The 23,432-nt window shown below is 50.1% G+C and overlaps 10 protein-coding genes across 10 annotated transcripts; 6 read left to right on the forward strand and 4 right to left on the reverse strand.

Annotated features, from left to right (window-relative positions):
- Nucleotides 1–122: 122 nt before the first annotated feature.
- Nucleotides 123–2,430, forward strand: MIND_00069700 (UTP-glucose-1-phosphate uridylyltransferase; the record flags this gene model as incomplete). Its single annotated transcript, XM_037357657.1, has 13 exons — nucleotides 123–346; nucleotides 394–580; nucleotides 611–687; nucleotides 731–864; nucleotides 911–1,310; nucleotides 1,358–1,445; nucleotides 1,490–1,577; nucleotides 1,626–1,676; nucleotides 1,723–1,811; nucleotides 1,859–2,071; nucleotides 2,122–2,206; nucleotides 2,254–2,372; nucleotides 2,422–2,430. The coding sequence occupies 13 exons, from the start codon at nucleotides 123–125 to the stop codon at nucleotides 2,428–2,430; spliced, it is 1,764 nt and encodes a 587-aa protein (XP_037225567.1).
- Nucleotides 2,431–2,530: 100 nt separating this feature from the next.
- Nucleotides 2,531–4,571, reverse strand: MIND_00069800 (UTP--glucose-1-phosphate uridylyltransferase; the record flags this gene model as incomplete). Its single annotated transcript, XM_037357658.1, has 13 exons — nucleotides 2,531–2,539; nucleotides 2,588–2,616; nucleotides 2,665–2,721; nucleotides 2,774–2,891; nucleotides 2,941–3,153; nucleotides 3,208–3,296; nucleotides 3,342–3,392; nucleotides 3,439–3,526; nucleotides 3,575–3,662; nucleotides 3,711–4,110; nucleotides 4,156–4,286; nucleotides 4,333–4,409; nucleotides 4,452–4,571. The coding sequence occupies 13 exons, from the start codon at nucleotides 4,569–4,571 to the stop codon at nucleotides 2,531–2,533; spliced, it is 1,470 nt and encodes a 489-aa protein (XP_037225568.1).
- A 150-nt stretch (nucleotides 4,572–4,721) lies between these two features.
- MIND_00069900 (40S ribosomal protein S8) lies at nucleotides 4,722–6,300 on the forward strand (the record flags this gene model as incomplete). The annotated part of the gene is made up of 9 exons (XM_037357659.1): nucleotides 4,722–4,764; nucleotides 4,810–5,048; nucleotides 5,099–5,203; nucleotides 5,252–5,366; nucleotides 5,424–5,548; nucleotides 5,853–5,950; nucleotides 6,007–6,067; nucleotides 6,121–6,223; nucleotides 6,275–6,300. The coding sequence occupies exons 1-9, from the start codon at nucleotides 4,761–4,763 to the stop codon at nucleotides 6,298–6,300; spliced, it is 876 nt and encodes a 291-aa protein (XP_037225569.1). The 5' UTR covers nucleotides 4,722–4,760.
- A 37-nt stretch (nucleotides 6,301–6,337) lies between these two features.
- Nucleotides 6,338–7,554, reverse strand: MIND_00070000 (WD repeat domain-containing protein 83; the record flags this gene model as incomplete). Its single annotated transcript, XM_037357660.1, has 6 exons — nucleotides 6,338–6,484; nucleotides 6,536–6,759; nucleotides 6,812–6,969; nucleotides 7,019–7,055; nucleotides 7,105–7,259; nucleotides 7,307–7,554. The coding sequence occupies 6 exons, from the start codon at nucleotides 7,552–7,554 to the stop codon at nucleotides 6,338–6,340; spliced, it is 969 nt and encodes a 322-aa protein (XP_037225570.1).
- Nucleotides 7,553–9,333, forward strand: MIND_00070100 (uncharacterized protein; the record flags this gene model as incomplete). The annotated part of the gene is made up of 4 exons (XM_037357661.1): nucleotides 7,553–7,937; nucleotides 7,991–8,599; nucleotides 8,646–8,878; nucleotides 8,926–9,333. The coding sequence occupies 4 exons, from the start codon at nucleotides 7,553–7,555 to the stop codon at nucleotides 9,331–9,333; spliced, it is 1,635 nt and encodes a 544-aa protein (XP_037225571.1).
- Nucleotides 9,334–11,303: 1,970 nt separating this feature from the next.
- On the forward strand, nucleotides 11,304–13,984 carry MIND_00070200 (uncharacterized protein; the record flags this gene model as incomplete). Its single annotated transcript, XM_037357662.1, has 6 exons — nucleotides 11,304–11,733; nucleotides 11,784–11,900; nucleotides 12,337–12,385; nucleotides 12,434–12,470; nucleotides 12,523–13,124; nucleotides 13,180–13,984. The coding sequence occupies 6 exons, from the start codon at nucleotides 11,304–11,306 to the stop codon at nucleotides 13,982–13,984; spliced, it is 2,040 nt and encodes a 679-aa protein (XP_037225572.1).
- A 720-nt stretch (nucleotides 13,985–14,704) lies between these two features.
- On the reverse strand, nucleotides 14,705–15,521 carry MIND_00070300 (40S ribosomal protein; the record flags this gene model as incomplete). Its single annotated transcript, XM_037357663.1, has 5 exons — nucleotides 14,705–14,746; nucleotides 14,794–14,895; nucleotides 14,948–15,088; nucleotides 15,144–15,387; nucleotides 15,442–15,521. The coding sequence occupies 5 exons, from the start codon at nucleotides 15,519–15,521 to the stop codon at nucleotides 14,705–14,707; spliced, it is 609 nt and encodes a 202-aa protein (XP_037225573.1).
- A 342-nt stretch (nucleotides 15,522–15,863) lies between these two features.
- On the reverse strand, nucleotides 15,864–16,954 carry MIND_00070400 (40S ribosomal protein; the record flags this gene model as incomplete). Its single annotated transcript, XM_037357664.1, has 4 exons — nucleotides 16,833–16,954; nucleotides 16,746–16,783; nucleotides 16,209–16,697; nucleotides 15,864–16,162 (listed from the first exon to the last, which is right to left on the reverse strand). Exons 1-4 carry the CDS (start codon nucleotides 16,922–16,924, stop codon nucleotides 15,864–15,866), a joined length of 918 nt encoding a protein of 305 aa, XP_037225574.1. The 5' UTR covers nucleotides 16,925–16,954.
- A 359-nt stretch (nucleotides 16,955–17,313) lies between these two features.
- On the forward strand, nucleotides 17,314–18,275 carry MIND_00070500 (uncharacterized protein; the record flags this gene model as incomplete). Its single annotated transcript, XM_037357665.1, has 4 exons — nucleotides 17,314–17,411; nucleotides 17,469–17,667; nucleotides 17,716–18,082; nucleotides 18,133–18,275. Exons 1-4 carry the CDS (start codon nucleotides 17,356–17,358, stop codon nucleotides 18,273–18,275), a joined length of 765 nt encoding a protein of 254 aa, XP_037225575.1. The 5' UTR covers nucleotides 17,314–17,355.
- A 183-nt stretch (nucleotides 18,276–18,458) lies between these two features.
- Nucleotides 18,459–23,378, forward strand: MIND_00070600 (uncharacterized protein; the record flags this gene model as incomplete). Its single annotated transcript, XM_037357666.1, has 13 exons — nucleotides 18,459–18,517; nucleotides 18,566–18,889; nucleotides 18,939–19,298; nucleotides 19,439–19,647; nucleotides 19,694–20,886; nucleotides 21,016–21,847; nucleotides 21,893–22,272; nucleotides 22,318–22,382; nucleotides 22,436–22,763; nucleotides 22,810–22,956; nucleotides 23,007–23,129; nucleotides 23,180–23,236; nucleotides 23,286–23,378. 13 exons carry the CDS (start codon nucleotides 18,459–18,461, stop codon nucleotides 23,376–23,378), a joined length of 4,170 nt encoding a protein of 1,389 aa, XP_037225576.1.
- Nucleotides 23,379–23,432: the final 54 nt, after the last annotated feature.

The raw sequence follows: 23,432 nt of genomic DNA on the forward strand, positions 1-23,432 counted from the left end.
GAAGCGCCTGCAAAACCGGAGATAAACTTTCGATCGTGGCAAGTCTTGCACGTTCGCTGGCTCCGATTTTACCCTGAAGAAGTCCTTGCTGGTTGTTTGCTGGCAAGGCCAATGTTCCGTGGATGTCACAGCAGTTTCGTGCTTCCACTCTTACCACCAGCACGTATAAGACTCCAGCCAGTGTCAGCCACTGGATTGAGCCTATATCAGAGGAACCTGACTCTGAAGACCTCTCAACAGCTCCACAGTATAAACGCCATCGTACCAGGGCTCCACTTGTTCGCACCCAATCTGCTCCTCACCTCATTTCAACAACAACAACTCAGCCCTTCCACACCCACTCCAAGTAAGCCCTTATTCTCGCTTCTTTCCCTCTTCCCTCATCTCGCCCAGCATGGCCAACGCAAACTTGATGCCCAGGGCCGACTCTTTCAACGCTCGAGTCCGCGGGACGAGCCATATCGACTTCCGGACTGCAACTACCGGTGTCTCTGCGAAGACTATGCGCAACGAAATAAGCCACCTTGTCGCCACCGTTGCTGATCCCCAGACAAAAAAGGCGCGTTCAATCGCCTCGAACGTTCATCTCTTCCTCTAATGACGTCAATAGGCCTTCGACACCGAAATGCAAGCGTTCTTCTACCTCTTCACGCGTTATCTTTCAGAACGTGCTAAGAGCCAGGATCTGTACGTCTTATGAACAACGCTTGTACCCTCTAACTCGACATAGCGACTGGGACCGTATCAAGTCACCCGCTGAAGACCAGATTATTCCCTACGCAAAGCTTCCCTCACCGTCTGACACCAAGAACCTCAACAAGCTCGCAGTTCTCAAAGTCAATGGTGGTCTAGGAACATCTATGGGTTGGTATAATTTGTCGTTGCATGTGGATGTTTCTCATGGTTATAGGAATGACCGGTGCTAAGAGTGCCCTGGAAGTCAAGGACGATATGACCTTCTTGGATCTTACCGTCCGTCAAATCGAGCATCTCAACACTACCAACCGCGTGGATGTCCCCCTCATCCTCATGACCTCGTTCAACACCCACGAAGACACGCTCCGCATCATTAAAAAATATGCGAACCAGCAGCTTCGCATCACGACTTTCAACCAGTCGCGATACCCCCGAATTTATAAGGAAACACTCGTGCCATGCCCAAGCCGTGCAGATGACGACAAGAAGCATTGGTACCCTCCTGGTCACGGCGATCTCTACAACGCGCTTCTCCATTCAGGCGTACTTGATCAGCTGCTTTCGGAGGGAAAGGAGTATCTCTTCGTTTCCAATTCAGACAATTTGGGAGCAGTGTATGTTCGCGACATTGCTTCATTGACGCCACTGACACGATTGATAGTGTGGACGAGAGAATTCTCCAGCACATGATCGACTCAGGTGCAGAATTTTTGATGGAGGTCACTGACAAGACCAAGGCTGATGTCAAGGTGTGTTATATGGCTTCTTCTAGCAAATTGATAATGTGTCTCAGGGTGGAACGCTCATCGACTACGACGGCTCGATACGACTCCTCGAAATTGCTCAAGTTCCTTCTGAGCATGTCGAAGATTTCAAATCCGGTATGTTATGCATTTCGTCTAGCTGATTGTGGGCTGATGCCTGCACAGTTCGCAAGTTCAAGATCTTCAACACCAACAACTTGTGGATCAATCTGAAAGGTAAGCACAACCACAACTTTTTTTTGCATATGTTGACCTCGTATAGCTTTGAAGCGTATCATGGAAACTGAGGGCATGGAGCTCGAAATTATCATCAACCCCAAGGTCACTGATGACGGCCAGTCCGTCATTCAAGTAATTTTCCGTGATCTGAGTTGTTTCCTCGTTGACTCCTTCCATAGCTCGAAACGGCTGCTGGTGCTGCCATCAAGCACTTCAAGAACGCTCATGGAATCAACGTACCTCGCTCACGTTTCCTTCCTGTGAAGAGCTGCTCCGATCTCCTCTTGATTAAGAGTGACATCTACTCGCTTGAGCATGGCCAGCTTGTCATCAACGAGGCTCGTATGTTCGAGACCACGCCAGTCATCAAGCTCGGCGACCATTTCAAGAAGGTGTGCAGTATTCGACAAAAGGAAACCGAGTGCTTAAATTATCTTGGTAGATTCAACAATTCCAAAAGCGCTTCAAAAAGATCCCCAAGATCCTCGAGCTCGACCATCTGACTGTTACTGGCGATGTCTATTTCGGTGAGCGCACTTGGTATGGGCATAACGCTGAATTGACTGGTGCTTAGGCAAAAACATTACGCTGCGGGGCACGGTCATTGTTGTCGCCAACGAGGGACAGCGTATTGATCTGCCGGATGGTTGCGTTTTGGAGAACCGTCTCGTGTCTGGTAATTTGAACCTGATTGTATGCTATATCCAGCCAAGTTTCCACCCAATTCTCATTACATTCACAGGAACTGTAAAATAATCGCGATACCCCTTCGAATAGTCTTGGACAATTAACGAGGAAATTGTAGTAGTCGAATTAGATAAATCCTAGAGCGTGACGGCGTCGGACCGAAATTACAGCTCCTGTGCAGGGGGGATGAGAACCGTTGGCAAGTTGAACACTACACTTACGATGACGGTAAGATTGCCGTTCACAAGTCCTAACGGTGGGTCAGTGCTCAGTGGAAGGGCACATTCAAAAAGCATACTGTCTACTAGAACCGCGCCGTCTGGTATGGTTATGCGTTGCCCTTCGTTAGCAAGAACTAGTAAATATATATATCAGGGCTGATTGCATGAACGAGAAATTGACCATACTAATGACAGTTCCACGCAGCGTGACATTCCTCCCAATGTAAACGTCGCCCACGATAGTGAGGAGGTCGAGCTCGACGATCGAGGGAATGCCTTTAAAGCGTTTCAAGAATTGCTGTACCTGACAAGTATTGAAAAATTGGCGAGAAATACTTGAGAATCTAGTCAACCTTCTTGAAGTGGTCTCCGAGTTGGATGACGGGCGTCGCGGAGAACATTCGACTGGGATTGGGGACCAACTGGCCGTGCTCGAGCGAATACACGTCGCTCCTGACGAGAAGTAGGTCCGAGCAGTTTTTCACGGGCAAAAAACGGCGGCGCGGGACATTGATACCTAGAGCGTTGTTGAAATGCCTTATAGCGGCCCCGGCAGCGGTTTCAAGCTAATGAATGGACAGATAAGTCGAAGAGAAAGACACAAGAGGCTGCGAGAGGACCTGAATAACCGCATCACCGTTATCAGTGATCTTGTGGTTGACGATGATGTCCAAGTCCATGCCACCGTTCAACATATTCCGTTTGAGAGCTTGAAAGAGATTGGACTATGAAGGAGACGGTGGGATGATGAAACCTTTGAGGTCGATCCACAAGTTATTCGTGTTGAAAATCTTGAATTTTCGAACTATCGTTTGTCAGCTTTTGAAGGAGCGTTACTGTATTAGACAAACCAGATTTAAACTCGTCGGTATACTCAGGCGGAACCTGAGCAATTTCCAAGAGACGCGTGGACCCGTTGTAATCAATCAATGTGCCGCCCTTGTTTTTTTAGAAACATCTCAGCCCTCAATCCGAAAACCTTCTCACTTTAACATCAGCCTTGGTTTTGTCCGTCACTTCCATTATAAATTCCGCATTGGTGTCTGCCATATGCTGCAGAATCCTTTGGTCGACGCTGCATCTCTGTCAATTTTCCATTCCAACACACGAAGAATAGAGCTACACTGCGCCAAGGTTATCCGAATTGGACACAAAGAGGTAATCCTTGCCATCGGCAAGAAGCTGATCGAGTACGCCTGAGTGAAGTAATGCGTTGTAGAGGTCGCCATGTCCTGGTGGATACCATGCGGAATGTTCGTCATCCGCACTCTTGGGGCATGGCGTCAAGGAGTCTTTCGAGATACGAGGATACCGCGACTGGTTGAAGGTCGTTATTCTTAGCTGGTTGTTGGCGTACTTCTTGATGATACGCAACGTGTCTGAATGGGTGTTGAAAGAAGTCATCAAGATGAGAGGAACGTCCACATTCAACGACTTGTTGAGGTGTTCGATTTGCTGAACTGTTAGATCAAGGAAGGACATCTCATTCCTCACTTCGAGAGCACTCTTTGCACCAATCATGCCTTGCAATCTTGAGAAGTATGCTATAGAGATGGGTCAAAGCTTACCCATCGATGTTCCCAGTCCACCGTTTACCTTGAGGACGGCCAACTTCTCGAGTAATGCATGGTCGACAACACTGGAAATGCTATCGTATGGTACGATGTTCCTCTCTGCGGACTTGATGCAATTCCAGTCTCTGGGTCCAGTAAGGATGTTAACAATGACTGTTCAGTAACACTCACAATTTTTCACCCCCAGACTTGTCTGCCAAGTAGCGAGTGAATAGTTGAAAGAAAGATTGCATTTCCGCGTCGAATGCCTAGACAGATAAGTATGAAGCGGGTCCTACTCATGCGCTAACCTTCCGCGGTGCAGTTTCCGCCACGGATTCGACGAGGCGCGCAAGCTCATCTTGCATGGACTTGCCCTGTTTGCTGGAGAGCTTTCTTCGAGGAAGACGGCGGTACTTGAAGAGAGGCATTATGGGCTTAACTGCGCCCCCAGGGCATGTTTATACTCTTGAGCACGCTGCAGCCTGCAGTGTTCATGATGGTTCGTGAGAAAGTTGACAGAGCACGTGGGCGCGTAACTCGTCGAGTGTGACATTGTGCAGTCCCTGATGTGATGGGTTATCAATAGTGCTTTTGCGCCTTTCACCTCAAGACTCACGATGGGTGAGTCGATATCCGCTTTCTGAGGCTTACATTGACGATCGTCAGGTATCTCCCGCTCCTCACGGCACAAGCGCTCCGAGACCGGCGCTCAGCGCGCCCACTACCGCAAAAAAAGAAAATTCGAGCTCGGCCGTCAAGCTGCTAACACCAAGCTTGGCCCCAAACGTATTCACTCTGTCCGTGTCCGTGGTGGAAACCTCAAGTATAGGGCTCTTCGCCTTGAGACGGGAAACTTTGCCTGGGGCTCTGAACATGTTACCCGCAAAACTCGTCTCATCGGTGTCGTGCGTAACTAAGCCCTTGTACGCCTGCGAGATTTTTGACTTGCTTGAAGGTTTATAATGCTTCCAACAACGAGCTTGTCCGAACGAACACTCTCGTGAAGAGTGCAATCATCCAAGTCGATGCTACTCCCTTCCGTCAGTGGTATGAGACTCACGTACGTTGGATGCACTTTATGTGCGTGCTCGACTCATTCGATAAATAGTACGGCCAGCCTGTCACCAAGAAGGGCAAGGCTCAGGCCCCAACTGGTGACGCCGCCGCTGAACCCGTCAAGCTCTCTCACCACGCACAACGCAACCTCGATGAGAAGAAAAAGGGTAAATATCCTTCTTTTTTTTTCTTTGCTTCAATTCTCAATTGACATACTTGTGTAGAAGCCAAAATTGACCCTCTGCTCGAGTCTCAATTCGCCGCTGGCCGTCTTTATGCTGCCATTTCTAGCCGACCCGGTCAGTCTGGTCGTGCTGATGGTTACATTCTTGAGGGCAAGGAGTTGGAGGTACTTCATCTGCTTGATCTTGTTTGCTCTTTCTCATAAGGCACGCAGTTCTACCTCAGGAAGCTTCGGACTGGCAAACAGAAGCACGCTGGTCACGCATAAAAGTAGCTTCTCTGCATGTAGTTGTGGCAAAACTAGGATACTCCCGCTGTATTATGCCCATGACTGTTTTTCTCTGCAATTCATGCCCATGCACTAAATCAACTTTCACAACCGTTGTGACCGATTGTGACAAACTTGACTGGGACCCTCATGGTGCTCACCTTTCCAAAACGATCATGTCTGCGAACTAAGTGAACAACAGCTTATTTTCTCTGTATTCAAAACACTTACGGACCAACAAGTCACTGTCGAGCTGAAAAATGACCTCTCCATTACCGGTGTCCTGAAATCTGTGGACCAGTGTGTTGCATTGGCTCATGCCGCGAAACGCGTCTCATCCTAAAGTCTACGTTCAGATTCCTGAATATACGGCTAGATAATATCAAAGTGCTCGATGAAGCGCGTCATCCGCATATGGTTTGTGCAAAGATCGTCGTTTCCTTCGTTGGACTGAAATTTATTTGCTGTAGATGGCGGTCAAGAACTGTTTTATTCGGGGATCAGTAGTCCGCTACGTTCAGCTACCTTCGGAGCATGTCGATACGCAACTGTTGGAGGACGCGACCCGACGAGGTAAGTGCTTAGCTTAGGTTTTATATGATGGGGTTTTCTCAAGTCTTGCAGAGTCAATGGCCACTACCAAACGGTAGATAGCAATGCAAGATAATCGAGTTGTACATTTTTGGTCTATTCAATATCTACCTGGCGCCAAATCTTGACCGTCCCGTCTGCGCTTGCAGTACACATTTCACCTTTCTCAACTGGATGGTGCTCCGTCCATGTTATTACTTTTTGATGAACTTTGGGTGGTGGATTGGGTGCTATCGGTTTCGCCTGCAAAGGATTCAGTCCTCGACGGAAAGAAATGGCAGAAGAGCATCAGACATCGAGAAGGTCCCATGCCCAAACGAGGCCCTTTTCGTCGCCGCATATCACGGTTGCTTCACCATGACCGAAACAAGCTCGGCAGCGATATTCCGTGTTTGTGTGGGCCGTGAAATCGTTGAGAAGTTTTCCATTCGTCATATCCATGAGCCGGATGTGTGAGTCGAGGGTGGTCACGAGTAGTGTTTGGCTATCGAGTGTCGGTACGACTGATGTTACTGCTTCTGTGAGGTTGGAGTGAGACCAAGTAAGCTTCACTAGCGGCGAACAACTAACGGCCCATGAAGTCAGACCGTAATTCACCCTTGCGCAGATCGTAAGTGCGAACATGGCCGTCCAGAGAGCCGGTGGTTATGTATGTTGAACCAACATGGAGAGTCTGAACAGCGTCGCGTGCTTCTTCGAGTACTTGGATTGGTTGTCGATTTTGAGCTCTGGCGTTTAGGCATAAGGACCGATAATAATCAAGTCCGTTTGACTGACTTTAAATCCCAAAGCCGCACAGTCGAGTCGAATGAGCCTACAGATGATTTCCGTCATGGCCGACTAACTGTGCTCAAGAAATATACCACTTGCAAGAACAGTCGCGTCCTCATTGAATTCTACGACGTGGATTTTACCCATGTGCCCGGGAATCCGTCGAGTAGTTGCAGCGGTTGCGACATCCCAGAGAAATATAGAACGGTCTCCTCCTGACGAGGCAAACTGGGCATTATCGTGAGAGCTAGCCCAAATGAGTTTCTCGAAAGGATGGGCAGAGAATGGACCTACACCGTGATGGAAAGAACCTCGTAGCCGTGCGCCGCAAATGTCTTGACTTCGTTCCCAGAATTAGCATTCCAAAGTCGGACAGTTCGGTCTTGGCCGCCAGTCAAGATATATTTGCCGCCGCCTTTGGAGTAGCGAGCGACATTTACAGGGCCCTTGTGGGATGAGAGACTTGTGTGTAAATGTCGAGCAAGAGGTTCAACATGGTTCATGAACAAGCCGGGACCAAATCGTGACTTGCTCCCGACCATGAAGAGAATCTTATCCAACGCAACTCTCCCGCCTCCCAAACGACTACACACTCTTGCTGGCGCTGCTGCACCCTTATTCCAGCTCACTTTCGAGAATGCACTATCCGAAGAGCTCATCCTCTTAATCTTTAGCCATCTATCCTGGGTAGACCTCTGCAACGCCCAGCGCGTTAGTCAGAATTGGCATAGAATTGCCAAAGACCAGAGTCTTTGGAAATCATTGTTTATCACCACCTTTGGCCGGTCTCGACTGCGAGGAGCCAAGGGCTTCACTGGGAGAACCGATGGAAGAGACATGCGACCAATGCCAGGCCGAGCCCAGCCATCAACAGAGGCGAAAGACTGGCGCTCCATGTTCAGAATCAGTTTTCGCTGGAAGACAGGTGTGTAATTATAAGGTCTTGGGTCGCATGGTGTCTAGAATATACCATGTCAGGACGTTGCACTACCGAACATATCGAGGGTATTCTCAAGCCTCATAAACGTCCAACTCCAAAGCCGCCTCACGTCTTATTGGCCGGCTCTACCACCATCATTGCTTCCTCTGAAGACTCAAGTAATCCTGAGATCCATTGTCTGCAAAGTTCAGGTTCCCCGAAGCAAATACTCCGCTGCGGTTCTCCTCGGCATCCACATTCGTGTCATATCACGGCCATTGCGCTTGACCAGTCTCCGCCGACCATAACTGGCACTTTACGACTGGCGGTCTTCCTTTCGACGGGAGAATTCCTTGTCTTTTCCGTTCACCCATCAAATCCTTCTTCAACTATTCGCTTGTTCTCCTACATACCAGCCCGTCAGGTGGCCATCGTTCGTCAATCCGTATATCACCATCCATTACTCGTAAGCCTCTCGGAGGCCTTTGTAATAGCGCTGTACGATTTATCATCAGAAAGCGTTCGGCACACACAATCCCTCAGTTCTTACTCCACATTCCCCCCTTCTTCCATGATTTTGTCAACACAAACGCCAGGGTCCCGGAGTATGGTCTACAAATTGGTTCTGACTTACTCAGTCCCGATCTTTCCGTTGCATTACTCTCTAGGTAAATGGCTTACCTCGAGAAAGTTGAATCTTATCGTCATTTCTAGGTGTCACGGAGCTTTTAATATCATGCTCTGCCTCTCACGTTTCGAACTCGACGTCGTCTTCTACTCCGTTCTCGTTTGAATCTCCGAGCGAAATGTCTGTCATCTCAACAAGAACGACACGCGCACTTGATGTTCCGCAAGGCTGGATTGACCAAGAAAAGCTACAAGCCATGAAGGACCAGTGGGGACGTAAAGTATTGCATATTCAAGATACTCGGTCCGATGGGAAATGGGTCCGTTTCTTTAAAATCAGAATTGGCTTTGTTCAAATAGCTTCCAGGTTGTCCTGGCTCCTGGCGAAGGGCGGACCAGCGCTCCGTCCGTTACGGATGCCGAAAGCCTGTCTCCTTACACGCTGTCCGGCAACTCTGGAGGTAGCTTGCAACTCTACCGGCTGTTCCTGCCTCCAGTGACCTCAGTGGCTTCCCCGCCGCCTAAATTAGCGTTTACGCGCTACCTTTATCACACAGTGGGCACGGTAACATCCATGTCTATCGCTGATGGGCGTTGTGTAACACTGGGCAAAACGATGGTCTGCATCTGGGACCTCGAGTCCGGAACGAGTGCCGAAGTTGCTCTACCAGAATCGATGTGCAATGGGGAGCCAGAGCAAGGGACTGTTGCATTCGATGATAGGAGAATTATCACAGCACGTGGCGGCACCGTGCTCGTCCACCGCTTCGATTAGGACTACGACTTCATCCAGCTTCATTTTTCTGCCAATCATATAATTGTGCTGACTTCGATCAGAAGACAGTTAGAAATGTTTTTCTGGTCGCTCGGCGTTTTATGGTTCTTGGTCGATTTCCGCGGTCTTCTCTTGACTTTGCTCTGGACCGGCACCCACCGACCATCTCACGAAATGTCCTATAATGTGCCAGACTCTCCGGTTGATCTGCTTGATGTCTCTGAATCTTGGCGTCTTGGTCTTGCTTTAGAACTCGGTTGGCTATAGAGGTCTGCAGCGCGGTTTCACGCCGCTCCACACAACGGCGCGGCCAGTAAGAGTTATGGCGCTTGCTGATGTCGACCACTCCCATGAGGAGACGACCCCGGTCAGTTCGTACTAGTCGGTTGGGTATTTATACAGGCGCAATTGTGCTAGGTTTCTTCATCCCTCTCTTCAGCATGTCTCAACAAATTATGTGGCACACCGAAGAGCTTCAGTCCCCTGTGGCTGCTCGCAAGTTCTGGCGGTCGCCATTCTTCGTGTTAGTTTTGCTGACAATCACGTGTAGAAGCTCTCCTGGAAATGGACCCGCTCGTCGACTCGATCCTTTGCCTATTGTGCGCCTCCGCTGTTCTCTGAACAATCAACCTTTCCCTCCACAGTGTGTAGAATACTACCCTGGAACTCATGTTCTGATGATTGCACAGAATGACGGGCAATTTTTCGCTCTCGAGCCTTTTTTGTGTGGTGGATTTATTCCGACTTCCGCCTCTCGGGCACAACGACCCTCGGCCTGGTCTTACCTACTTCTGGCATGAGGGTGGCTTCGATCCAGCCGACAACAAGATTTTTGTGTTATTGCGAACCGAGCACCCAAACAACAATTTGGACGTCGAATATCGTATCGGTAACCACCTCATACTCGGAAGCGCCGTGGAAAGCACGCTTTTGTATGGGCCACGCGTTGCCCAGGCTTATGAGCATCCAGAAAGCCACGATGTTATCTTCACATTCCCGGTACGCTGCAGTCTTGTCGCTCTTGTCTGATACTCATATTCTACAGAGTTTGGGAGTATCACAGATAGGGCAGTACATAATGCGCTACCGCATCTACGACAGACGGTTTTCACAAGTCCTGGTGGGCCAATGTTTTGGGTCACCATTCTCCGTATTTAACGAGGCTGGTTTTCCGGGGCTGGAGCCACCAACACCATTGACGCAGTCCTTGGCTCCGTTGAATGTTCCTGGCGTCCAGACAACCTCGCGTCGCAGAAGATTTTAGTTTTGTTGTCTTGATATGCATGTATTTTTTTTGGCACCCACAAAATCAGAATTTGCCTTTTTAAGAAGTTGGTTGATGCTGCGACCACAAGCTCAGGTTGCTCGACATGGATCCGGCCACACCCACTAGGGTCGACGCAATTGACGCTAGTTTATTGGGAATGAAGCTGCGCGTTGCTGGGCAGTGAGTTTGTCGTTGTGGGTGCCCTTGTTTTGTCTGATGACTCAGGGTGCTGGCCTACGATCCTCATACGGGAATCGCAATGCTTTTGGCGGGGGGAACGGCTATTGCGTTGGATGTTGCGGATTGTGTCAGTCATGAGGACCGAGAATGGTTGGGGGAACACCTGTGTACGGTAATGGTTGTTGGGTATCTTGAACGAAGGGTGCGTTGTTATCCTTCCTTTTCCTTTCGCAATCCTTGACGGGGGCAGGTGCTATTTCGTTTACCCGCGATCCCACGACACGTTTCACCGCCAAGAACTACCGACGGGTTGGTGATCAAGGCTCTATTGGTAGCCCCAATGGTCGGTCTTGACTTGGGCCTTTGGCATACATCGGTCGATGCACTCACCACAATGACAATGGGAGACAATTGACAAAAGAGCTTTGGAAGGTGTGTGTGTGTGGCCAAAGAGATTCCTTCAAAATCTTGATCGGACGTCTTGTTTATAGCTTGTTCTTTCACCGTTGCGACCTCCCCACCAATGTCCCACTCCTCCTCCCACTACGAGTATAACACCTTTTCGGCCACCCATTCTGATTCAATCGACGATGAATCCAGCGACCACAAACACATAGATCGAGATGACTCCGGCTACCACACACTACTCTATCTTTCCAATACCCGAGCAGAGCCTATACCCGCTGGACCACGCTATCAAACAACATATTCGCGTGTACCCACACCCTCATGTAGCCGGCGGACAGTCAACGACGGCGAGGTCCAATGGCTATTCCACAACCTCGACATGCTTAATCGACAAGGAAAACCACTTCGACGACCTAGATGTAGCGATACCGCGTTCGCACTGGCTGCTCTACGCGTATTTCGATTCCCGACTGACCATGCATTCCCCCTGTTTTGGAGTCTGAACCATCGAAAATCGACTGCTCTCCTTGTTCAACGCGTCCTCGGTAAGTGATATCGGTCTGACATTCAAACACAGCTGACCCTACCGCCGTAGATTCCGGCGAACCACTCATCCTCCCAATGAACTGGAAAGGCGTGACTGCAATCCTGGCATCACTCTCCAGCCGCGAACAAGATGAGGAAAGACGACAACTGAAGCGCAAGATGCTCAGTGAGTGTCCTGGAGAGCCACCTTTGAAAGTACGGCGCGTCACAAGGCAAACTGCACGAATTGAATCTATGCCATCGACACCGGCATCCATATCCGACAAACCACGCTCTAAAGTCATTGTGGAGTCTCGAACAACGCGTGCAAACTCAGAAGACTCTTCTGAGACCGTGGTAGTCTCGCCTCCGTCACGTGAGATGTCAGCCGAGACCGTCGTGGTAGAGGTCGAAACGGTGGATAACCACAAGTTAAAAGTACCACAACGATTCGATACACGTAGTAGTCGGAGGGTGGCATTGCGGGGGAGAAGACGAAGGGGCTAATTGTTATTACTTAGTTAAGGATAGGATGCTTGTACTTGTTTTGATCTCACGTTACCGAGCCATCGAATTTTGATCTCACGCCGGTGACATCCAATTGTGGCAGCTGTGTCAGGTAGGTTCCGGCGTTCTCGACCTTTACCACCACCCCCCCACCATGGCGCCCAGGTGAGTTTGGGACTGCTTGCTCTGTTGACGCTCGACTCACTTTGTCAGGAAATGGCCCCGCGAGACAATCCTACGCAACCTTGAGGTAGACCTTTTCTCCGCCACAATAAACCCATTACTCAGGTGTGATGTTGTAGCTCATTGGTACCCTTGACGCTCCACTCCCCCCAACGCTCCCTCCTTCGCCACCGGCGTCGAGGTCGAGCTCACCAGCCCCTTCAACAAAACGCAAAGCACTGCCAAATCCACCAAAGCCAAACAAGCGGGCCCGCACTGACGCTGATCGACCTGTCGAAGATGGCGAGCTAACAGAAGAGGCAAAGCCAGTCTCACTCGTCCCTTCAACGGTCCCAGTAAAACGACCTCGACTTGGAAAGATTAACACCCGGCAATGTGATGCCCTACACGACAAGTATCATGCTGCCGGCCGTCTGCTTAAATACTCCGGCGATGCCCGCTTCTGGTCAACCTACCCTTCCTCCCACAAGGAATATCGCGCACTCTCCAATCCTCCCCCTCCAAACTCACCATATTACAAATACGGCGGCCTCATCGCTAGACTCGAGTTGCTTGATGCCCTGGTCTGCTTCACCTACTCAATTTGGAATCGAGAGTATTGTCGTCGAAGCTGCAATCGCGAAACTTGGCGGACCATCGAGGGTTTCCTTGTCTGGTGCAAGCAAAAATGGGGTCCCGAGGAGGGTACCACTGATCCTGAGAAGGCATTCTTCGGTCTAATGTAACTATTAGCTCCGCAAATCCGCCGGTATTTTAATGCTCACTCGTCATAACAGCTGGATGATTGAAGGCTACATACATGCTCGCAAACTCGTCTACGCCACTAATCATGGGACTACCCTTGATCGCGACACCGACAAACTAATGGCCGCAACTCGAGCAGCCGTCGCCGCCGCCGCTGAAGAGGCAAATACTAGCTCGCTTGTTCCCAAGTCTGGGGCAACTCCAGTCATGCTTCCCTCTCCGGCCAGTCTGGCCCCCAGCGCCAACTCGACTCCAACAAACCGTGACGGTACTCCGAGTTCGACTTCAACTACCGCAAACACCGCCTCATTGACCACTGCCATGACCCCATCAACATTGCCTTCTGTGTTTGTACCTACCAACTACAAACACAAACCACTCGCACCCAATGTCGTCACTGCGATGGAGGCGGTCACCGTTCCCATCGGCCCACGTCTACTCAACGAGTTTAAGACTGAGCAGTTGGGCATCGCAAATGCAGCGATCTGCATGAATCATTCCCAAACGTACCTGACCCTTCCCATCATGGCTCGACATTTCCCAACGACATTCGCTCGGATGGTTATGTCAAGTCTTTCTGTCAATGAAGAGCACGAGCCAGATTTCGAAGATGAAGAGGGCGAGCTTTTCTGGCCAGGTCAAAGCATGACTGGGGAAGGTTTAGGCTGGGTCTGTCTAATGGGCAAAGCAATGATCAAAGAATTCGGCAAGGCCTATTCTTATCGGGGATTGGAAGGGGTTGTTCCGAAACCCAGGCCCGAGGAAGAAGCGGGCCAGCAGCAGCAGCAGCAGCAACAACAACAACAAGTGGACCACAACTCGCCCATGCAACGGTGACAAGGGGAAGGTTATGGCTATCGTGCAAAATGGTGGCCGATTTCTTCAGAGCGAGACGGCAACAAGAAGCCGGTACCGCGGACATGCAAATCAACTCGCCAAAGAGAGACGTCCTCCAACCCAACTCTCACACTGTAACCCTAGAGGCCTTCTGGCGCGAAAACCATCAACACCGTGTACATCCATCTCATCTACTACTCCTCGCGCATTCTCAGCATCCATCAACATCTCCACTTTGCTTTGGGCTTTGGAATTTGTCGCTTCGACATTACTCGAGTGGCCTACCTTTGCTGTTATCCTCATTCCCCTTTGGTCAGAGTGCTTAACCGGAATTCATTTTTCCTGCAGTTTTATTTATTCCGTACGCCATACTCTGCGTTAAATCTGTAATAGCCTGTACGATGGAAGTCAAGTTGGCCGGGGCTCAAGTCTCTAGGCCGAGTTTCAGATCAAAACCGACTGGAGAGAGAAGCTAGCACAAAATGGGACGAAATGGCCAGCGGATGCCCCGAGTTGCTTCCACATGCGTGATAAAATGCCTGTCAGGCGTTCGAGTGGGGCCTATGTGCTTGGCCGACAACACACCGAAGGAGAGCATCGAAGAGAAAAGTGAGGATGCATTCAGTTGCGGGCATAATGAAGTCATGTGGAAAGCATATAGTAAACTGCCGCGCATAGCACTTTTCCCCAAATAACCCACTACCAGCGGACCAACTTCGTTTACCGGTTGGACTTGGCCACACGCTCCAGCTCGTCTTTTTTCTGTAAAACCGGTTAGACTTTGGTTGATTTGTTCCAGAATCGCTGACCTTGATGGCATACGAGTTGGACGAGCCCTTGGCTGCGTTAATAAGTTCATCAGCGAGGCATTCGGCAATCGACTTGATGTTGCGGAAAGCAGATTCACGCGTCTGGAGGGTTAAACGTCAGACAATGAATCCTGGGAGAAGGTTATCGACATACGCCAACGGTGAGGAGTGCGATGGACTGGTTGACCCGGCGCAAAGGAGAGACATCGACAGCTTGCCGACGAACGGTACCCTGAGAGCCGATACGAGTCGAGTCCTCTCGTGGGCCAGTGTTGACAATGGCATCGACGAGAACCTACAGAAAAAAGTATCAGTTCCGGTCGCCATTCGCGGCAGTGAAAAAAATGCACCTGAATAGGGTTCTGGTCGGTGAGGAGATGGATGATCTCGAAGGCGTGTGCGACGATGCGGACAGCGAGGAGTTTCTTGCCGTTGTTGCGCCCCTTCATCATGAGAGAGTCTACCAATCGCTCGACGATGGGCATTTGGGCCTTTTTGAACTGCTTTTTGGCATAACGGCCGGCGGTGTGGGGGACGTAGACAGCATTGCGCGTTTGAATGTAGTCGGTGAGGGAGATATCCTTAACTTCGACACTGTTTCCAGAACTTGTCAGTAACGAATGATATCGCAGCTCGCGAAGAACGCACTCCTGGGTATCCCACTTTCCGAAAAGTTTTACCTCTTGGCCGAGCTTAGAGATGTCCTTTGGCAGCGTCGTCGCCGACATTTTGTCTTGAGGGAGGTGGTGGTGATGGAGTGTGACACTAACTGCAGAGTGAGTGATCGTTGTGACTTGCGCGGTCACATGAATGCTGTACACCGGATTTATACATTTGTTAGCAACTTCTACGCGTCGTTCAGCTGGGTTCAAAAAGTGCTATAGCGTCGCGAGTCTCCTAACCGCTCATCTGCTCGATAAAGGTGTTCGTTGGCCATCCGACGTGCAATATCTCTCTCCCTCACCAAATCATCCAGCTCCCTCTCCATCCGTCGCCGCACGTCACGCTCCAATGCAAGCGAGTCTTCTAATTTGCGTTTAGAGGACCGGAAGTCAGATATCAGAGTCATGTTATGCGCATTTCGGTCTCGCAAAGATTGCAACTCGCGTTCCATTTTTTTGGTAATCGGGTCCAGGCGGGCGAATGACCGGATTGTTGAGGGCACTGACACCATTGGACTCCTGGGAGAACGGTGGCAGGTTTTCGCCATAAACCTTGCGAAGCCACTTTTCGCCCTTACTGTAATGCTCCGAAGCCTGTTTGGAATCGCCCTTGAGCTTTTCTATTTTTGCCAGATCTGTTTCACATCCTGAGAGAAGCAGAAAGGCAGGCTTCAGATCATTTTCGGGAATATTAAGCTCTTTCAAAGCTGGGTGGGCGTTGATAATGACTAGATTTGACGGAAAACGACAAACCATCAAGCATAGCAGTCATTACTTCTTTTGCACCTTTCGGGTTGCCCGTGCGACGGTAATATGCCGCGACGATGAGCCAATTACCGCGATCGTGCGTTGCATTAAGTAGTTCGATTACTGTCGTCGGATTCTCGCTGGGAAGCGAAGTAAGATCTAGAGTAACAATTTCGCCACAGAGACGGATTAATATACGATTTTGTGAGGCCTTAGGCGCGATAACTGAGGACGGAGATGCAACAGGAGTGCTGGGTTGGGGGGGAGTATGAGACGACACTGGTTTTTGGGTCGTTTTAAGGCTGCGGAATATGGTGTTGGTAGAGGCGGGTGCGCGTCTCGACTTTTCGTCGGCGGGGTGTTGTCGAGAAGACTCGGCAAATGCAGAGGGGTTGACTTTGCGATATTGCTCCACCAATCGCGACGAAGAAGCTACTTGGAACACACGAACCCCATTAATGTTGAGGGCTATAGCACGCTCAGCACTCCTTGCATCTGTTTACACGTGAAGGGTAGTCGAAGGTGAACTATCGGTCTTGTTACCTGCGAATTCAACAAAGCCAGAAGCATGGATCGCGCGTCTGGAAATCGTCAAGTCGGAATCGAGTGTGTCGTGTCTAGCGAACGCACATTTCTCCGCAGCCTTCAAAGAGCCGCCGCAGGTTTATAAACTCACTTGAAGTTGTCTTCTCGGCCTTGACCAGAGTTGTGAGGTCCACCATGCTGAGCCCGGCTGAGCGTGGTGGGAGAAAGAAGAAACTAAACTCAAACTGCGATCACCACCCTTTGCCTTTTACGTCCACAAACAACAATTTTCTAGCTGCCCTTCAAGCCTCGGTTTCATGGAAAAGAGTCCTCTTTCTGGCTTCTGGAAAGATAAAAATACGCAACACCATTCTCCGAGTTGGCCATCACCACTGGAAGGTAAACCCAAACCACGGCACAATTGCCTATTCAAGTTGCTCCTGCAATGTTATGTTATGTTATTATGGCCTTAGGTCCCACACCCAATTGTCCGCTACAGTCGAAGCAGTGCAAACCATCGCTCGGTCTCTTATGACCGGCCCATGCGCAGCAACGACAAGTGCTATTTGTAACCTAAAGGAGATGGAGTCATCCCACTCCTCTCCTTCCAACGTCTTTCACTCCACTCATGATGCATCGTCTTTTGCCTGCTCTTCTTGCTGTTGCTGCCGTGTCTGCACAATCGTGAGTAGAGCTCTCGCCAGTTTTTTTTTGCCAACATCCGACTCAATCGACCTATAGACTATCCACGACCTGTCAGAATGCTCTCACGTCGGTCGCAAGCAACAGTGACGCCAATTCATGCCTCGGGATCGGAGCCCTTGTTACTTCATTCCTCCAGCCGAATGCCAGTCTTGTTCCACAAGTGCAAAATATGGTCAACACGTTGTGTTCCGCACAACCTTGCAGCAACAACACTCTTGCGGGAATTGTTGCGAATGTTCGTCTCGTTACTTTCCTAATTTTGGCTCGGTACTGATATACCCAGATTACCACTGGATGCAGTGCGGAACTCTCGGCGACTGGAAGCACCGACTCGACGAGCGCTACCATTACGAACCTGGTTCAGCAATACTACCCCACAGTCAGAGATATCATTTGTCTCAAGGACAATTCAGATGGCTCAAATTGTCTTGTCCAAACCTTGAACAACGTTCAAGCTACCTATGGTACTCTCAGTATCAATAACTTAGGCCCCATTGCCAAGAATCTCGTGGCAACACGTTCTGTGCCTGCCAACATCACTTGCACGAACTGCTTGAAGGAGGCATATAATCTTGTCAATGAGAAATTCCCATCTACGGGCTCCAGTCTCAAGAGCGATGTAGATGGGGTATGTGGATCTAGCTTCACAGGTTTGTTGGTCCACCTTGGTCGCCGATCCTCAATTTGATTTCCCAAACAGACGGCTCAACGCCCAGCAATATCGTCAAAACGGCGGCAGCTACAAGCGGTGGAAAGAATTCTGACATGAGTCTGAATGCTATGCCTGGTTTCGGGACCATCGGAGCGCTCATTGGAACGTCCCTGTTGGCTATGTTGGCGTGAAGATGCGGTTGGATGCTGAGCGCTGAGCGTATATTAGATTCAAATTGCACACGGACTTGATTGTCGTTACGGACACAGACGAACACTACTGACCCTTGGTGTGACCGGGATAATTCAATTTACTCTTCCCTTCTTCCTTTGCTTCCACTCTTTTCCACATATTCTCTTTCCTCTCGCTAGACGATGAAGACCTTTACTGCCATTTCTCTTGTTGCTGCAGCTGGTGTTGTTACCGCCCAATCGTATGAACTCGTTGCAGCACTCGTAGACCAATCTCATCCTCATTCCAGTCTCTCTACTAATTGCCAGAACGCTTTGAAAGGAGTCCTTGCTTCTCCGGATGCCCTTTGCTTGAACCCCTCTGCTCTGTTATCATTCTTCGTGCCCAATACCTCCGTTCCGGTGACGATCAACAAATGGCTCGACGGCCCAACCGGCCTTTGCGCTTCTGGCTTCTGCAGTAATGAAACCCTGGCAGCAGTTGTTGCCAACGTCACAAACGGATGTGCAAGCGACTTGGGGAGCGTAGGAGCTTCGTCAGCTACTGCCGCATCTATCACCCAAGTCGTTCAGCAAGTTTACCCCACGGTCCGTCAGATCGCCTGTCTCAAGGAGTGAGTCCCAGCCTTTCTTCTTGTTAGTAAGACAGCTCATAGCTGTTAGCAATGCCTCTAACCAACTCTGTGTCACGGAGACGCTGAAGAACCTGGAAGATGTCGCAGGGACATTGTCTCTCAATGACCTCAACTTTGCGTCGCTTTTCACCACGGTCCAAAAAGTGATTATGGGCGCTGCCAACCTTGCTTGCACGAACTGCACCAAGGCAGCCTTTGCGCTTGCAAGCCAGATTCAGATTCCCGAATTCTCTCGGGGGGTTGACGGTATAGATGCTTTGTGTGGCTCTGGATTTGTTGAGAGTGGCCGCAACCTCCAGGCGGACGGAGTCAGCCAAACGGCAGTCAACGAGGCTTTCAAGAAACAGACTAACGACGCCAGAGCCTTCGCACCCAGCGCCGTTCTACTGTTTGTTCTGTCAAGCTTGATGCTGTTTGCTTAGAGATGTTTATTGTCGTAGTTGCACTTGGACACTTACACTTTATTATTACTACTGAGCATTGACTGAGCACCCTTTTGACGACTCAAAATGTGTGACATCACTTCAGCTTCTTCTATCTGTTCAACTTCAACAGCCCGTTCGAAATCAAGCTCAACATGGAGGGCTCGTGGTCGGTGAAGATTGAGGGTATGCGACGTCAGTTGGACACCACCGAAGACAACGATCAAAAGCGGCTTGAAGAAGAGATCGCAGCATCGCGACTTGCCCGACAACGGCGAAGTCGTGGTCTCGGAGGAACAAATAGTTTGGATTTAAGTGAGTCCTCTTGGTTATGTTCAGAGAGAATATCATATTCGTGCAGCAAAGAGCAATGAATATACCTCCGCATTACGAAGCATCGACACAACAACTGACGATCGAAAGACGAGCACAGGGGAAGAGCGTCAGGACACTCTCAACAAACTATCAGGCATGCAGTCATCGACCGCCACGACGACCACTCGACCAGAGCCAATGTCGCTTGCAGCTTTCATGGGTGGCAAAGCAACTGGTCCACGGCTCAACCGCCATGCGCCTCAACAAGATACTAGCGACCCCACCCAATTCGTGCAACGCACACGGATAGATGCGCCCCATCCTATTTTCGGGCGAGGTGGAATCGCAATGCCGGGCCTGGTCACAAAACCTTCCCGAGTTGGGCGAACACCGGAGCCGGAGCCAGAAGTACGAAGTAGGAGGCAGAGCACTCCTTCCCCGGAAAAACCCGAGTCTACTCCATCGACCAGTTTTCGTGAGCGAACTATAAGCACACCAAATGGCGCGAAAAACATCCCCCCCGCCATAGCATCCAAACCTACCATTGCTACCCCCACTTTCACACCCACAAAGTCTGCAACTACACCGTTGCCCTCAAATTCACGGTCTCAAACACCACGCCAGTCAACCTCACCTTCCTCAGTAAAACCTGTCGTGGTCACACCCTCTCTTGCACGACCAGTTCAGCCTGAACCACGGTCATCTCCTCAAGGGCCCCAAATATCTTCCTCTTCAACACCATCTCAAGCATTCATGCGGGCCCCAGTCCAGAAAGACCTCACACCCAGTCTCAGCCGTCTCCAAGGCAGAGGATTCGTGCAAAACATGGTCAAAGTTAGTTCCCAATTACAACAAACTCCTTCTCCGGCTCCCACCACCCCTAGACTTTCCTCGGAGCGCAAGGCATCTGTTCTTGATCGTTGGCCAGCGCGAGCAGCCTCCTCTCCATCTCCTCCCCAATCACCAACCTCCCCTGCAATGCGACGGTCGAAAACCACAGAACAACCAACTCCTGCCACACCACCCGCACCTAGGCAAATGACCAAGTCCCACAGTGACGAACCAGTACCCAAGTCGGATGTCATTGCAGATAACCGTATCGGATCTGCCTCCACATTAGTCGTATTCCAACCAAAGAACTTTGGAGTTGATGAACTTGGTTTCAAGCGGCAGGCTGAGCCGACATCACGTTCAACTCTAGCTTCGACCCTAGCTGAATCTGGGAAACCACTTTTACATGTGCGTTCCTTTGATGAAAGTGAACACGATATTTGCTTATGACGTTCCTTCCTTTTTCTTTTTCTTCTTGTTGTCTTGCAATTAAATCAACCTTGTTTTTACCGTGGCCCTTTCTTCTCTTCTTAACAGCCCACAAAGGATCGTGCAAGGAAGCCGAAGAAAGCAACAACAAAGTCTGCAGAACAATCCATTGAAAGCACACCATCCGCCTCGCTCAATGTTGCTCCGTCGCCACCCGAGCAGCGTTCTCCATCGCCTAGTTCGATCTTAACTAACAGACCTCTGCCTTCAACATCGGAGAAACCGTCTTGGTCCCATGCCATTATTGCGCCAAAACCTGAACCCGAATCCAAGCCCATGCCAACTCCCGCCCCCAATCAGAGTAGTGGGATGGTTGGGCGAAGAGCTCTACCTGGAATGGCCCAGGCTGGCACAGCGCCGTCAATATCACCCAAACCTTCACTTAATTCTGCACCAGCTTTCACCGCTTCTCCACGTGCTTTGCCAGGCCTCGCTGGGAGTACATCGATTCCTGCCACCACTGCTATCCAACGAGAAGCACAACCGGAAGCTGTACCAGAACCACCTGCAATGCACACCAAAGCCTCCAGCTCTGGGCGGCCTTCGGCGATGGACGTAGCGCAGGCTCTTGCGGAAGAAACTCGAACCCCTGCACCGCTCCAAACTTCTGTTGAGCCTGAACCTGTCCAACCTGAACCTGTTGCAACGCCGAGACCAAGAAATAATGTCTCTTCCACCGCGCAAGCAGAGAAACGGAGGTCAGCTTATGAACGTTACTCCATGGTGCTACCTCCTCTACAAGAAGAGGCCACTCCGGACCCGACCCCGCATTCGACATTGACCCGAGCGGTCGCAAATGTGTTTGCTCCTAATATGGATGTGCTTAATGCCAAGTTGGAAGACCATGCCCCGTCACCTGAGCCAGACGTCGTGCATATTGGTTAGTATTCCGGCGAATGCCCATAATTCCGCTGATGAATTGCAGAGCATAGTGACGAGCCTCTCCCTCGTGTCGATATATCGCCTTTTGCGACATATACCGCCCCAACGCTCTCTGATTCACAAACAATACAGGTTGATGTACTGTCCATCTCAGGAAGCAGCGCATTCCCCTTGGGCAACACTCATATCTTCCATGAAACAGAGGTGCTTGCCATCGTACATCGATCAAAATCCGGCACAACAGGGTTAATGAACTCGACTGTCTGGTCGTGGCAAGGGAAATCCAGCAGTCTGGGTGAGAGCGAAGAAATGAAGCTAACCGAGCTAGCCAAGCGTTACGGGACAACAATTGATCCTGTTCGCCAGCTAGCAGAGCCTGTGCAACTCGTTCAGTGTCTGGGTGGTCTGCTCGCAATCCGACAGGTCAAGTAGTTGCTGTTCCAAGAAATGCCACTGATTTGTTGATAGGGCAGTCGCGCTCACTGGGCCAATGAGAACACTGCGATGCATGCCATCCGGAAACTCCACGGCGTGTGAGATAGCATCGTTCACTTTCTTTTTTTGCTGCAGCTTACACAATATGTAGTGTCTACATTGATCAAGTTGAGCTTGATGTCAAGAACGTTTGTAGTGGATTCAGCTACTGTGTCTCAATTCTTGACACAGTCTATGTTTGGCATGGACGTGGTTCACCTGTGGAAGAACGCGGCGCGGCTGTTGAATATGGAAAGACCTTGACCAACAACCCTGAAGCAGTCGTCATTTTAACGGAGGGCGAGAACGACGACGATGAAATGTTCTGGATGGCGCTTGGCGAGGAGGCGGAGTATGCTAATGCTGACTATTGGAGATGGCGACCTCAGAATGATTTCTCTCCGAGGATATGGAGTATTGATACCAACCGCAAGCAAACTGTAGGTACCTTGCTTAAAATCGTTTTCAGAAGCTCAAATGTCATAGGTCTTGCCTTTAACCACATTCACTCAAGACTCCTCGCCTGAATCTTCCATATTCGTCATGGACTGCGTCTTCGAACTGTTTGTGTTCGTGCCTTCATTGGCGAGAGGAAAGCGACAGGATATTCGTTTAGCTCTTTCCATTGCGGCGGTAAGGAGTCCGCTGTTATTTTGCCTGATGGGGTTTGACTCTGTCGCTAGGATGCATCCAAGCTGCTGGCTTCATCCCGACCATTCACACCAACTGTCCATGTCGTGGTCCTGCCATCGAAGATACCTGTTGATTTGAGAGTGCAATTCCGCGACTTGGAAGATGTTTTCTCGGTGAGTCCCTGCGATGCTCGTTTTTTTCGTCCTGAGAACAGCATCCCTAGTCTGATCAATCGGTCGACCATATGGAAATTCTGACCTTTGAAGAAGCAGCAACTCGGGTAGGATAACACAGCAACTATATTCTCGGTGGCTCAACTTGATTTTCAGTTGCAAACTGACTCTTGGACCAAGGCCGAACTCGAGGGTGATTTATTGCCTCTAGGTCTTGATAGGTCTCGTCTACCCCCTTCTATGACCTAAACATCCATCTTTATTACATTTCATAACCTGGAGCATAACAACTGTACAATATTA

This window comes from Mycena indigotica (genome assembly GCF_014461135.1).
Source record: "Mycena indigotica strain 171206Taipei chromosome Unknown Mind.scaff0001, whole genome shotgun sequence".
NCBI lineage: Eukaryota > Fungi > Basidiomycota > Agaricomycetes > Agaricales > Mycenaceae > Mycena > Mycena indigotica.